Source organism: Rhinatrema bivittatum, chromosome 3 (genome assembly GCF_901001135.1).
Source record: "Rhinatrema bivittatum chromosome 3, aRhiBiv1.1, whole genome shotgun sequence".
NCBI classification, from domain to species: Eukaryota; Metazoa; Chordata; class Amphibia; order Gymnophiona; family Rhinatrematidae; genus Rhinatrema; species Rhinatrema bivittatum.
The window spans coordinates 537,478,013-537,493,947 of NC_042617.1; the positions used below are offsets into that span (position 1 = coordinate 537,478,013).

General features: G+C 43.6%; 1 protein-coding gene across 3 annotated transcripts in view; it reads left to right on the plus strand.

The window, feature by feature from the left end:
* Positions 1-15,935, plus strand: part of LOC115088259 (low density lipoprotein receptor adapter protein 1-B-like) — a 127,403-nt gene that overhangs the window by 18,240 nt on the left and 93,228 nt on the right. For all 3 annotated transcript variants that reach the window (XM_029596362.1, XM_029596361.1, XM_029596363.1), the window contains exon 2: positions 2,418-2,560. In XM_029596362.1, the coding sequence (XP_029452222.1) occupies positions 2,418-2,560 (143 nt within the window). The remainder of the gene's footprint in view (positions 1-2,417; positions 2,561-15,935) is intronic.

The following is a 15,935-nucleotide window of genomic DNA, read 5'->3' on the forward strand; positions in this document are numbered from 1 at the left end:
GCGTGTCTTGACTCCTGGTTCTTGACTTTGGTTCGGCTAGCGGTGATTCCTGGTATTGACTTCGGACTGGCAAGCGGTGATTCCTGGTATCGACTTTGGACTGGCAAGTGGTGACTCCTCGGCGTGTGACCTCGGACTGGTAGCGGTGACTCTCTGGCACTCGACCTTGGACTTCCTTTGGACCATCATCTCCAAGGGCCCTCCTAAGTCACAGCGGCCCAGGTCCCTACGGGCTCCTCCTGGGGGGACCGCGGGCTTCCAGGGGTGAAGCTCCAGTCAGCCCTTGCACCGTACATTGCTCCTTGACCTCTCAAAGGTCCACCTAAGTCCCAGTGGTCCGGGTTCCTACGGGCTCCTACCGGGAGGATTGCGGACCACCAGCGGTAAAGACACACCTCTGCTCCCCGACGTCACGACTCTTCGTCCGCCTCCACAGCCACGCCTGTCTACAGTGCCGAGGGTCCACTGGTCACATCTTCGGTTCCTGCCTCGCCACCCGACGGGAGAACCTGTGGACCTTCTGCCAAAGTATACCATCCTCCCATCAGCCCAAGGGTCCACAACCCTGAGCACAACACATATGATAGATATAGGCATTGATTTGTCAACAGGCAACTAGGCCTGTGCTTAGGGTGACAAAATTCTGCGGGCAGCCTACTGGATGAAGATTTGCTGCCTTGCAGCTGAGCTGAATCTCATCAGAGGACAGCCTGCTGCTTCCTGATCCAGGTACTTCCCTCCTAGGCTATGTGTAGGTAACCGGAGAGGAGGGGGTGAGGCTGGAGCAGATAGAGCAGAGCAAAGAAGATCTACTGTGCTCTCTAATCCAGCCCCTCTCTGTCATTCAGAGACATGAAGAAAAGGCATGAAGGGGGGGGGGAGGGGGGGGGAGGTGTGGGGCCAGCAAGGCTGAAGTTTTACTAAGCGCACCTAAGATTCTTGCTGTGGCCCTGCTTCACTCAGTCCAAACATAAACTTACTGTGGGTAAATCTGTGACTCTGCAGTTTTACTTCCAGATTGTCCTTCCCAACCACATTCCTTCCCAGAATGGGACAATGGGACAGTTTTAAATCTTCCTTCTAGGAACTACTGCATTAGTGAGATGGTGGACAACATTTCTTTCCCAAGTTACCATACCATGAATCTGGTGTCTTGATATTCAACTGTCATTCTCCTCTGCTTCCTTTCATGCCTCATAGTACCTCAAGGGTACCTTCTGACCCCTTTTCCCAAACATCTAATGAATATCTGTGGAAGGTCCCTTTACTCCTACTCCTTTTTTCCTCCTGCACACTGGATAGATGTCCAATAATCCTTCCAGATCTCGAGTGGGTGATTGAATCTCTCAGATGGAGAGGTTCAGATGGAACAAAAGCACAAAATCCAAAAGAAAAGGGAGGGTGGGTAGAAAACTTCCTTTCAGAAAAATACCACACTACGCCATCTGTCTTCTCTTCCAAACAGGGAAACTCAGGTAAAGGGAGGGTATACGAGTTCTTCTCCAAACCTAGGCCATGATGCATGAGGCCTGGGATTCCTTCTTAAGCAAAAAAAATCTGGAATGCAAGCAAAGCATTCCTCTCTCTCTGATATTTAGTTAAACATCTAGAAATCCACAAGGGATCCTGACCTTATATAGGAACAGCTAGCAATCCCTCAGCATCCTCACAAGGGACTGCTGTAAAATAAATAGTATGTTCTACTAAAGCTACTGTACCTTCCTGGTCTGGTTAATAAGCTGTACTTTAGTAGGGAACCCAATGGGGCCCTATATTAGTTTGATGTTATTTTTTTGTATTGTTGTGAACCGCTTCAGGTCAAACTTCTTTCTGAGGGAGGCAGCATACAAGTATAATATAACAGGAGGGTGGTGATGTGTTTATATTGTGGCATACACCACCATTGAAATATATTGTTGAGACTGGAGAACATCAAGTGGGAAAACAGAACTACTTTCTTCCAGCCAAAGTGAGCAAGAATAAATTTGCATCTCTTTGCATATACAGCAGTTATGGGCTGAAGGATTCCTTTAGCATGAGAGAACTGCTGAAGAATTTGGTTGGAACCTCCAGTACCCAATCATATTGCAAGTGGTTGTTAGACAGACCATTGCAAAATTATCATTGGACATCACAGGATGTTTTCTGACAGTGTGCGGGATGTCATGGGAAGCAATTTCCTTTTTGCCTGCAGGTAAGGTACACCATAGAAATGTGAAGGCATTACAAGAGAGCCTGCTGGAGAAATGACCTCTTGCAAGTGCGCTGCATGCTTTTAAAGTGTGTGGTAAAATCATACAGACATTCATTTTTGCAAAGGATTACCACCTCTTCATGATCCCAGATTGGAAACTGAAATATTGCTGTCTCGGTGATGTGCACTTATTAGTCCCTTGTCCTTTTTTTTGTTGCTTCAGAGCTTCCTGAGAACTGGACAGACACAAAGGAGACCTTGCAGGAGGGCATGCTTTTTCAACTCAAGTACCTAGGGATGACCCTGGTGGGGAAACCCAAAGGTGAAGATATGGCGGCTGCAGCCATCAAACGCATAATCACTATGGTGAGCCTGCTTTCTGTTATGCTTCTTATACCCTTACCTTGCTCCTGAGTTTTGGGACACCTAGCCATCCTTTTCTCCTCCCCTATCATGGGAAAGCAGTCTGGAGAAAAATAAGAATCAGTGTGAGTGAAAAGTACTAAACACCAATCATAAACTCAGGTATTCAGTTTATCCAAGGTAAATTTCCTTATCATCTTGCCAAACAAGTGGGTTCTACTCTGCCCTTCAGTTGATGGAGACAGAGGACATGCCTTTTTCTCTGTGACTTCATCACTGGATAAAGGCAGATGCAGCCTGGGCCCAGTGATAATATAGCGATTGAATCATCCCCAGTTGGCGAATAGTGGCCTAGTATCTGTTCTTTTTTAAATATCTACTGCCATGACGGGATATATGTGATGGAACCAGGCTGCTGGCACTAACCTTTAAAAAGGAAATAGTGCAGCTTTTAAACTAGATGATGGAAGAATGTTGGGTTCCATATTAGGTGCTACAACCCAAGAAAGAGATCTAGGTGTCATAGTGGATAACACATTGAAATCGTCGGTACAGTGTGCTGCGGCAGTCAAAAAAGCAAACAGAATGTTGGGAATTATTAGAAAGGGAATGGTGAATAAAACGGAAAATGTCATAATGCCTCTGTATCGCTCCATGGTGAGACCGCACCTTGAATACTGTGTACAATTCTGGTCGCCGCAACTCAAAAAAGATATAATTGCGATGGAGAAGGTACAGAGAAGGGCTACCAAAATGATAAGGGGAATGGAACAACTCCCCTATGATGAAAGACTAAAGAGGTTAGGACTTTTCAGCTTGGAGAAGAGACGACTGAGGGGGGATATGATAGAGGTGTTTAAAATCATGAGAGGTCTAGAACGGGTAGATGTGAATCGGTTATTTACTCTTTCGGATAGTAGAAAGACTAGGGGGCACTCCATGAAGTTAGCATGGGGCACATTTAAAACTAATCAGAGAAAGTTCTTTTTTACTCAACGCACAATTAAACTCTGGAATTTGTTGCCAGAGGATGTGGTTAGTGCAGTTAATATAGCTGTGTTTAAAAAAGGATTGGATAAGTTCTTGGAGGAGAAGTCCATTACCTGCTATTAAGTTCACTTAGAGAATAGCCACTGCCATTAGCAATGGTTACATGGAATAGACTTAGTTTTTGGGTACTTGCCAGGTTCTTATGGCCTGGATTGGCCACTGTTGGAAACAGGATGCTGGGCTTGATGGACCCTTGGTCTGACCCAGTATGGCATTTTCTTATGTTCTTAGGTTCTTAAGAAAGTTGACAGACACTCTGAAGCATATGGTTCGGAATGATGAATTTTTGAAGGATATTAAGAGAACAGGGAAAATAGGGCATCCAAATGCCAAAGGGGACCGGATGCCTTTAAGTAAAGTGCAGAAAGATTCCATATTACCCCTGTCAACTGATGAGCAGGTTGTTAATACAAACAAGAATCATACTTTGAAATGTCCATATACAAATGCTAGAAGTCTAAAAATAAGATGGGAATTAGAGGGTATAGCACTGGATGATGAGGTAGATATAATTGGCATCTCGGAGACCTGGTGGAAGGAGGATAACCAATGGGACACTGTGATACCAAGGTAGAAATTATATCGAAATGATAGGATGGATCAAATTGGTGGAGGGATGGTACTATATTTAAAGAGAGCATTGAGTTAAACAGGATAAATGTTCTGCAGGAAACAAAATGCAATGTTGAATCTTTATGGATAGAAATTCCAGGTGAAAATTGGAATAAAAGAGTAATGGGGGGCTTTTTACTTCCACCTGGCCAGAATGAATTAACAGACAATTAAATGCTAAAAGAAATTATGGAAGCTATCAAAATCAGCAGCACAGAAATAATGGGTGATTTCAATTACCCCAGTATGGACTGGGTGAATATTACATCAGAACATTCTAGAGAAGTAAAGTTTCTAAATGAAATAAATGACTGTTTCATGGAGCAGCTGGTACAAGAACCAACAAGAGGGGACACTGTTTATTTAGATTTATATTCTGCTTTTCATACTTTTTTCAGTGCTTCAAAGTGTAGGTATTTACCTATCTCCAGAGGGTTTACAATCTATGGGGGTCATTTATCAAAGTGCTATATGGCGTTTTCACATGCGTTAAGCACCTTTAATGCATGTGAACCCATATTGCATGGCTTTATCAGGGCCTGAGAGAGAGAGAGAAAGACTAGCCATAATGCCCTCATCCTAGGTAGGTATTTATATCTCTATAGGAGGCCCACCTAGTAACTCGAGATGATTTAATAACTGGAGGGAGCACAAAAAAGAAATTTACTACAACAGCATTTAACTTTCAACAAGGTGACTGATAAAATGAGAAAAATGGTTAGGAAAAAACTGAAAGGACCAAGTGTAAAGGTTAAGATTTTACTTCAGGCATGGATGTTTAAAAATACCATCTTGAAAGTGCAGATCAAACGTATTCCATGCATTAGAAAAGGTGGAAAGAAGACTAAACGACTACCAGCATGGTTGAAAAGTAAAGTGAGAGGTTATAATATCTAAAAGAACATCTCTCTAGAAATGGAAAAGGGATCTAAATAAAGAAAACAGCATAAGCACTGGCAAGTCGGATGCAAAGCATTGATAAGGAAGGCAGAGAGTTGAAAAGAAGCTTGCCATGAAGCAAAAGCTCAAAATAAAACCTTTTTTTTTTTTTGTGTTTAAAACATTTTATTAATTTTGCAGAACCAGTATAAGAACCAACTGTGACAAGAACATGTGCACCATAATAAACAGAATACCACATCAGTATTTGGAACTTGAAGTATCACAGTTGTTCGCATATTAAGTCATAAAACAATGTTCTTCACCCCCCATTATTCCATGAAACAACCACCCCCCCCCCCCCCCCCCCCTACCCGGCATTTAGTACCCTCCAAAAGTAATACCAGGGAGACATGATAAGGGCTATGAAACTTCGGATATACAATGGGGCGGACATCAGTAAGAAACACTTCTCAGGAGTAAGCAATACGAACATAGAGGAATAATAGAAAACTAAGCGTCCACTCAGGTGCAGTTGAGGACAGGCCACCCGCTGTCGATTACTGAAGGCTGGCTCTGATTGAGGGACTATCTGAGCGAAGGAACACTGTAAGGTGAAGGAGCACTAGTAATGTGAAGTCACCCGCACACCCGGGAACTACAATGAGGACCAATGTAGGCACTCAGGATAAGCACTTATGAGGCAGGGAGGAAGGTCCAGGTCCTCCGGTGAGAGTCAAGTCGCTTATGTCGAAGGGCCGTGAGAATTAAGGTACATTCGAGGTAAAAAGCCTGGGAGGGAGTCAGTTGGACCACTAGATGATCAAGGGATAAAAGGAGCAGTTAGGGATGATAAAGCCATAGCAGAGAAACTAAATGAATTCTTTGCTTCAATATTCATTGAGGAAGATGTAAGAGATTTGCCCATATCATCACATATATTCTGAAAACAGGGACCCCTATGATGATTTTACTTTTGAACATGTACCAATTATGTGTGTGTATTTACAATTAACGATCTGTTTTGTTAACGTGTATTGACCAGTGTATACTATTTGTCACACTTTTATTTTTGTTGTATTTTCTCTATTTGTGTGTGCCGTTTACTCCGCCCTCTTTGTGTGCTTTTTGCCCAGAGATATAGCCATGCCAGAAAAGCAAGTTTGCTTACCGTAAATGGTGTTTCCGTAGATAGCAGGATGAATTAGCCATGCTGTCATGGGATCTGTCAATCAGGTCCGGGAGGCGGAGCTTGTCAAAGCAGAGATCAGAGCTTTGCTCTCTGCGGCTGCATGTGTGTTCCCGCGCAGGAAAGTAACGGAATCTCCTCAGTCTGTGATTAAGCCTTAGTGTAGTCGAAGACTTGGTGACTGCCAGGGAGGAGGGTGGGTCAGCATGGCTAATTCATCCTGCTATCTACGGAAACACCGTTTACGGTAAGCAAACTTGCTTTTTCCTGTCGATAGCAGGGCTGAATTAGCCATGCTGTCATGGGAGTCCCAAGCTCCCGATCACGTTGTTTTTGATATATATGTTTGTACGTGATCTTTGACAGTGTGGCAGTCACCGTGGACAGGAGGATAGAGATTGCAGGATTGCTTGCCCTATCTTCGCTCCGTGGCTGCTTGTTGATCAAGGCAGTAGTGAGATGTGAAGGTATGGAGCGATGACCATGTAGCTGCCTTGCAAATGTCTATGGGTTGCACATTCTTTAGGTATGCCAATGAGGCTATTACTGCTCTGACTTGGTGAGCTTTCGGCTCTGAATGTAGTTGTAGTTTCTGTTTATGGTAGCAGAATTTGATGCACTGTGCTATCCAGCTGGAGATGGTGCGTTTAGCCACTGGTAATCCAGGTACCTTTGGGTCAAAGGAGACAAAGAGTTGAGAAACACGGGAGTCCGAGTTTGTCCTTTCTTTGTAGTATGCTAAAGCTCTTTTACAATCTAGTGTGTGCAGTAGTTTTTCCCTATCATTTGCATGAGGTTTAGGGGAAAAGGTGGGTAATTCCATGGTTTGATTGGGATGGAATTGGGAAACCACTTTTGGTAGGAAGGATGGGTGAGTTCGGAGAACTACCTTTTGGTGATGAAATTGCAAATATGGAGAATAATGGACCAAGGCCTGTAATTCACTAACTCTTCGTGCTGATGTTACTGCAGCCAAGAATACCACTTTCCATGTGCGGTATTTAATATGTGCCGAGTCCATGGGTTCAAATGGGGAAAGCATGAGCTGTTCCAGAACTATGTTGAGGTTCCATGGACCTGGAGGCTTAGAGATCGGAGGACGAATGTGAGTTAGCCCCTTAATGAAACGAGATAGTAAGAGGTGATTGGATATAGGAATATTGTTAAGTGGTCTATGATATGCCCCTATGGCACTGACATGAACACTGATGGATGATGTTGCTAGACCCGCTGTATATAGGGTATGAAGATAATAAATGAGCAACTCAAGTGAGCAGTCCAATGGTGGTACACCTTTGGAAGTGCACCATGTAGAGTAACGTTTCCATTTATAGCTATAATTTTTCCTCGTTGAGAGTTTCCTGGATTCTAACAAGATGAATTGTGCCGAGGTGGAAACTCCCTGTTCTGTTAGAAGGAGCCTCTCAATCTCCACGCTGTCAAGTGGAGAGATGAGTGTTGCAGGGATACTCGTTCTGCAGGAAAACAGGATGCAAGCCTTTATCTTGCAGATATTGGTTTCAATGACCTGAAACCAATTTGAATGAATCCTGGTGCCAAGCTCTATTCAAGACCCAGACTGGGAGGTGTTTACAATAAACAAAGAAGAACAACAGAAGACAAGAAGAGAATACTTGCATCAAAGTCAGTATGATACAGGAACTTGTTTACATTGGGAGGAGGAACAGGGTTAGAAGAATTCTTAGTTGAGGGAGGTCCTCACAAGCATTTCCTATACAGGATAGAATACAGTGTAGCGGGTGTAGAAGCATCCCTTGATCTTGGCAGAAAAGATCCTGGCGATTCGGTAATCGAATTTGATCCATGATGGATAGTCGGAGAAGGAAACTGTACCACGGTTGCCTCGGCCAAGCCTGGGCTATGAGTATCAGTTGAGCTTTGTCTGCCATGCACTTTTGAATTGTCCTTGTTATGAGTGGTTTGGGAGGAAAGACGCATAGGAGGCCTGTCGTCCACAGGATAAGGAAGGCATCTTGGGCGATCCTGAATTGGCTTGGTCTTATCGAGCAGAATTTGGGAACTTGAGCATTGATCTCCGTTGCAAAGAGATCTATAGAAGGCGTCCCCCACTGCATGAATATGTCTTGGGCTATTTCTGTATTGAGTGCCCACTCGTGAGGATGAAAGATGCAGCTTAGCTTGTCCGCTCTTGTGTTTGCAACTCCTGGTAGGTAAGTTGCCTGGAGATGTATGCAATTTCGATGAGCATGTTCAAAGATTGTCAGGGTCTCCTTGCAAAGGGACTATGAACTGGACCCTCCTTGTTTATTAATGAAAACATCGTGACTTGGTTGTCCATGTAGATCATGACCCTGTGTCCTTTCAGGTGGTCTTGGAACACTCGTAATGCATTCCGAATCGCTCTGAGTTCCAATAAATTTATTTGCAAGTTTTGTTCCAAGATTGTCCATAACCCGTGTGTTTCGTAAATCTCGAGGTGTGCCCCCCAGCCCTTGCGAGACGCATCTGTGGTTAATACTATGTTGTGAGGAGGGGAACTGAACAATGCTCCCTTGGATAGGGTGGAGTCTGGGAGCCACCATGTTATATCTTTTCTCATTTCGGAGGTCAACGATAACTTCTGTGTCAATGGTTGTGAGTGCTGTTTCCATTGACATTTCAAGCCCCATTGCAGGTGTCTCATGTGTAGCCTGGTGTTGGGAACCATGAAATTCGCTGCTGCTATGTGGCTGAGGACTACTATTGTTAACGCTTTTTTATTGAGCATAACAACAAGCAAAAACAGGGAACAACATGCCTGGGCGGTTTTGTACTGAACCCCCAGGACAGCAATACAAACAATATGCTCTTTTACAATGATCCCCCCCCTGTTTCAATCCATTCCCACCACCCTCCCTCCCCTATTACCCTCCCCCCCTTTCAATCAACCAAGTCCAGATAGATACGTCTTGAAGGTAGGTCTACTGTAGTCGACCCTGTAGCAGCGACAAAAGCCAACCGTCAAGTATGAAGGTGTCTCCCCGGTATCGTTGAGGATTTGACTGTGGGTCCTGTGTGGAAGGGATTGTAGATACACCATCCAAATGCGTACAAAGTGTCGGCGATGGAGAGGAGATGTACGGGAGGCCAAATTCTCCATTTGTAACAACTTATGAAAGTGGTTCCTCCACTGCCAGTGAGTAGGTGCCTCGGGTTCCTTCCACTGTAACAAAATCAATTTTTTCCCCACATAACATGCCTTGTGAATGAGGAGGCGGGGTTCTACTCCCCTCACCTTTGCCAAGCCTATATTATCAAATAATAAGGCAGCGGGTGTGCGGGGAATCACGAGACCCAACAGCCTCTCTAAGTATTGTACTATCGCCATCCAAAAATGGCGAATGGGTGGACAGCCCCAAAAAACATGCGATAAATTGCTCGCCTCTTGGTGACATTTAGCTCATTGACTAGTTTCTCGTAAATTAGCTCTATAGAGAAACTGGGGAGAGAGATATGCTCTCCACAAAAATTTAAACTGCATTTCTTGATAGTAGGCATTACTCGTAACCCTAGAAATCTGCCTAAAACTGAGGCTAAGCATTGTATCCGAGATCTGAAAAATGCCATCCCCATTCCACCTCATTGCCAGCTGCCCCAGCAGAGGACTACTAAAACCTGTCTCGCTGAAGGTCTCTGAGTATGGTTCAAGGTATGTAACAGAAGACGGAATTGTGATATTCTGTCGCTTGGTAGGTATGCCCTGTTGCGCGTAGTGTCCAGGCATGCTCCTATGAATAACTGTTGTGTTGGTTGTAGGTGTGATTTCTGAAAATTGATCACCAATCCTAATTCTTGCAAGCATTGTATCACTTGATGGAGGTGCTCGAGTAAGATGTTTGGAGTTGGGGCGATTATGAGCCAATCATCCAGATATGGAAAGATGGTTATACCTTATTGTCTGAGATGAGCCACCATCACTACCATGCATTTGGTGAACACTCTGGGTGCAGCCGATAGTCCAAAGGGGAGAACTTTGTACTGGCAGTGTTGATGCCTGTAGCGAAAGCATAGGTAATGCCACGAGGATGGATGGATTGGAATGTGTGTGTAAGCATCCTTCAGGTCTATGGAACACATCCAATCGTTGGTTTGAATCAGAGGAAGGATTGATTTCAACGATACCATTTTGAATTTCTCTTTAGTGAGAAATTTGTTCAATTCCCTTAGGTCTAGGATGGGGCGAAGGCCACCCGACTTCTTGGGTATGAGGAAGTATGGGGAATAAAATCCTACTGGTTGGGTTCCTGGGTAAATTTGTTGAATTGCTTGTTGTTTGTGAAGCAAAGCAATTTCCTCCCCCAGTTGTGGTTGGAAGTTGTGAATCTTGAAAGTGGAAAGATGAGGTAATAAGGGTTTTGTGACAAATTGGAGTTGGTAACCATGATGTACTATCTCCAAAACCCATTGATCGGATGTTATTCTCTCCCAGGCTGCCAGGCATGAATGAATCCTGCCGGGTGGTGCTTGATGTTGTGGTGGTGGCTGGGTAACTAAAAAGATGACGTCGCTTTCACTGCAGTAGCCGACTGTTGTGCCTGCTGTCTCTGGTTAAGTGGTTTACCTCTACGTTGGTTTGAGGTATTCTGTTGTGGAGCAGGACGTTGGCACACAGGGTAAGCCTGTGTATGAAAGGACTGGTAAGATCTGTAGGGTCTCCTGGCATATGATTGCCTACGAGTAGATCCAATATAATGATGTGTGGTCGAATAATTAGGATGTGATGTTAATAATTGTACTGCTAGAGCTTCTTCCTTCAGTTTACCTACTCTGTCTTGAAATCGTTCTCTGAACAGGTTTTCTCCTGTACATGGGAGGTTTGTTAGTTTTTCATGCAAATCTTCACGTATCGAACTTGAGCGTAACCATGCCAGTCTGCGGGCTGCAATGGCTGTTGCCGATGCCCTAGACGTTGTTTCATGTGCTTCATAGATTGACCTCAAAAGGTGTTGGGAACACTCTTCCATGTCATGAAGAGGCGGAGGTATCTGATCCGCAGTCGAGGAAAGCACACCTTTTATAGCTTGTATGCACTCATATAGGTATTGTACCATGTAGAACTGATGGTGCATAATTTGGGCATGCAACATTGAGTTATAGTATATTTTCCTGCCAAACTCATCTAAATATTTGTTGTCTTTCCCTGGTGGGTATGAGGAATGTGACTTTGTTTTCTTAAATCTTTGCATCGCCAACTCTACTACAATTGAAGCATGATGTAATTGTGGTACAGAGTACGGTGATGTTTTCCTCATACGGAATTTTATGTTCGTGGAAACTGCTGCGATTGCGTAAGGTGTTTCCCAGGATTTCTGTAAGACTGAATGCAGGAGTTCTTGTGGTGGAAGAGATGTTGGTTTCCCTGGAGTATCAAAAATCTTTAGGAGACCAAGGGTTTCTGACCTAGGGTCTGTCTCTTTTTGGACCTCTAGATGCAGTATTGTACGCAATTTTTCTAGAAATTTTGGGTATGTAAGGTCTTCCGGAGGGGAATTCGGCTCCTGAGGTTGTTCCTGCGGATCCGATTGGAATCCCGTAGATGATGATGGGGATGTTTGCGGTGAAGGAGAATCAAAATATGTATCCTGTTTATAATTTAGTGAAGCTGGTCGGTTTGCTATGGGAGATGTCGGAGGCTCCATCGACGGTTCTCTATTAGTCTGCGTCTTATGTTCTGGAGAACTGCCATCAGTAATATTAGTCATTTTGAATGATGACTGAAGAGTTTCATAAAAACCTGCTAAGGATTGGGACAGTTGAAAAAATGCCTCTTTTGTACGAGGGGGCATTATTGTACGATCATCTGGTTTTTGTGATTCACATGCTTTATGGTGCATTGGAGTATTCTGAGGTAAAGTAGTGTATACTTTATGGTCTTTCTGTTTTTTGTCGCATATTTTGTCCCTCGAATCCTCTGAAGCTGTAGAAGCGGTAGAGGAAGCAACTTGTATTACCTCTCTGTGGGAGAAGGTATTTGAAGTTGGTATATGAGATGATTTAGAAGTCGAAGGGCTTACTTCCCATGTTGCACTGCTCTTAGCTGACTTTTTGTGGTGGGAATGTCGTGAGTGCTTATGATAATAGTGTGACGACGAGTCTGTATGACTTCTCCGTGAAGACGGTGATCGTTTTCTACATTTTATAGTAAACTCTGTTGAATTATCTCTCTCGAAGAAAGGGAAGTACCCGAACGAGGTGAGGTTATTGATGGAGAGGCTGAAGAAGACCTTTGTGAGGGTCCACGTCTTCGTTTCAACTCATTTTGTAATACTTGAGATTGGTGCTCGTGTCGTGTGTCTTATGTGCGGATTTGGATTTATGCGCGGATCTAGACTTGTGCGCATATCTTTCTGTTTCCGTACGCGCAAGAGTGATCGGCATCGATGTCTCCGGTGCCGTGCGCATAGATATGGTTGGGACCGGGCGCACAAGTGGTGTCGGCGCCATGCGCGCAGATGTCGACGGCGCTGTGCACGTAGAGTTTCCTTTGGTTGTGCGCACAGACTGCTTTGGCGCCTTGTGCGCCGATGTCTTCTGCGCCCTGTGCGCAGGGTCCTTCGGCGCCGTGCACACAAGTGTCTTCGGCGCCATGCGCATAGAAATGTTGTGCTCCAGGATTTGGGATGGCCGCCACAAGGTGAACACGGAAACGAGCTAGCTCCGTGTTTTGGTTTTTCTTACCTTGCTAAAAAATTTCCCCGAGATAATTTCTTTTGTTCCAATGCCGCACACCAAACGCAAGGCCAGGATAAGAGAGGTTTCGGCCTCAACACCTGAACCATTACCACGGCAAACGCGGATCGAAGATTCGTTCCCTGGTTTGCAGTTTGAGCCGGTGAGGGGAGCTGGCGTTGATGGCGTGGAGCGGACGCCACACACCCTGGCTGATGAGATTTCTCTTAGTCCCGGCGTGCCTACAACCCCCTCTCTCTCCTGCAAACCCCCGATGCAAGGGGATTTGGGTCAACAGCAGGGAATTTCGCCGAACCAACTCACAGGAACAACAGATCCCCAGAGAAGCGGCACAGATTGTATGCCGGCTTCGGTGAGCCTGGGAAGTACAGGCTCCAGGGGAAGTGAGTTTGGAGCGGAGCGTGTGGAGCGAGATGAGGAGGACCCTCTGAACCAAGGAGGTGAAGAAGAAGGGATTTGCGTAATGTTGAAACATCCACTGAGTGTCCCAGATAAGGTAACATCCGAAGAAATATGGAAAGCTCTAACAGTAATGAACAAAGCTATAGTGGACTTAACAAATGCAGTAAAACTGAGCTTAGAGAAATCTAATGGCTTGGATATGAGATCCCAGATAATGGAAACTAAAGTTGTGAATTTGGACAAAGAGATTAGCAATATGAAAGAAGTTCAGGTTAACCTTATAAAGTCTGAATCATGTGTGAATGGCAAATTGGATTTCTTAGAAAATCAGATGCGGAGAAATAATTTGAGGATTCTCAGCTTCCCGAAAACAAAATGGATGCCTTTAAAGGACTTAATTAAGAGCTACTTTATAAATATTTTGACATACTCGGAGGAAAAATTGCCCATATTGATGAGGGTTTATTATACCCCAGGAAGGAAAGGAGCAGATAGAGTATCTCAGGAACAAGAGTCGATGGTTAAAGATAATTCTCCTGACAATTTGACAGATTTCATTGAGAAATCATTTGAAGCTAAGATTGAGGAGCGTGCAACAGTTTTTCTGTCTTTTCAACAAATATCTGACAGAGATGAAGTACTGAGAAGATCTTTTAAAAATCATTCTGCATTATTTTATGGTTTTCAAGTAAGAGTATTCCCAGATATCACAAAAAGAACTCATGAAAAAAGAAAAGCTTTTTTGAATTTGAGAAATGAAGCTGTATCTAGAGGGGCTAAGTTTAATTTGAAATACCCATGTCGATGTATATTGGTTTATAATAACAATAAGTATATATTCACTGAGTTAGATCAATTACGCACATACCTGGACTCTCACTCCAGTTAGGAACAGAAGGGTAGGCAATTTAAAAGAAAATATCTGCAAATAATCTTGTGTTGTTATCTTATTAGATGTTTTATAATTTTTTCTTTATTACCGCTTTAATGCATTGGATCTCCCTAATTGCTTATAATATGGGAAACAATTTATGTCTAGTAATAATCTAGAATGAAAATTTGGAATCTATTCCTAAAATTCTATTTTTCTTATTGTTTTTCCATTTTTCTTATGTAAATGTTTCAATTGTAATTGAAATAAAAATTCAATAAATAAAAAATTAAAAAAAAAAAAAAAAGAAATGTGCTCCAGTACTTCTTCAGGCGCTGAAGTGTTATGCGCCAACACTTTTGTATGCGCATAAGGCGCCTTAGGTGCAGAAGTTTTAGGCGCCGAGATTTTTGGCGCCAATGTGTCCTGCGCTGGCAATTCTGGCTCTTTTGATTTTTAAAAATCCAATGGCCTTTGTCGGCTTGCCACATCCTTACCTCCAAGATTGGAGGATTGAGGATCCCACGATGATGCCCTCTTTTTTGAGGGAGCCGGTAAAATCGCAGGGCCAGGCGATGAATGAGCCTCCGATGGTTCCGGTGAGGCAAAAAGTTCCTAAAGCCTGTAGGCCCTTTGCTTCAGTGCTCTGGGTGACATCGTCGAGCAAAATTCACAATCTTCCCGATTGTGATCTGGTCCTAGGCATCGGTAACATCGGTCATGGCCATCCGTGACCGACATTACCTTGCCGCAATTACAGGACTTAAACCCCAATTTAGACATGTTTTGTTTTATTAACGCTGAGGAGAAGAACAGCTCCGCTTGCGATCCCGCGCGCAGAAAGAACAGACTGAGGAGATTCCGTTACTTTCCTGTGTGGGAACACACGCGCAGCTGCAGAGAGCAAAGCTCTCATCTCTGCTTTGACAAGCTCTGCCTCCCGGACCTGATTGACAGATCCCATAACAGCATGGCTAATTCAGCCCTGCTATCGACGGGAAAATGATATTCAAAGGTGATGATTCAGAGGAACTGAAACAAATCTCAGTGAACCTGGAAGATGTAATAGGGCAAATTGATAAACTAAAGAATAGCAAATCACCTGACCAGATGGTATACATCCCAGAGTGTTGAAAGAACTGAAACATGAAATTGCGGACCTGCTTTTGTAATATGTAAGCTATCAATAACATCATTTATGGTACCTGAAGATTGGAGGGTTGCCAATGTAATGCCAATTTTTAAAAAGGGATCAAGGAGTGATCCAGGAAATTTTAGACCAGTGATTCTGATCTCTGTACCAGGCAAACTGGTAGAAACTATCATAAAGAACAAAATTGCTTAACATATAGATAAGCATAATTTAATTGGACAAAGCCAACATGGGTTTAGCCAAGGGAAGTCTTGCCTCACAAATTTGCTACATTTTTTTTTGAGAGCGTAAATAAACATGTGGATATAGGTGAGCCAGTTATAGTGAGCCAGCGTAAATAAACATGGAAATTTAGATAATTTCCAGAAAGCATTTGTTAAAGTCCCTCATGAGAGACGTCTTAGGAAATTAGAAAGTCATGGGATAGGTGGCAGTGTCCTATTGTGAATTGCTGACTGATTAAAAGATAGGAAACAGAGAGTAGGGCTAAATGGCAAATTTTCCTAATGGA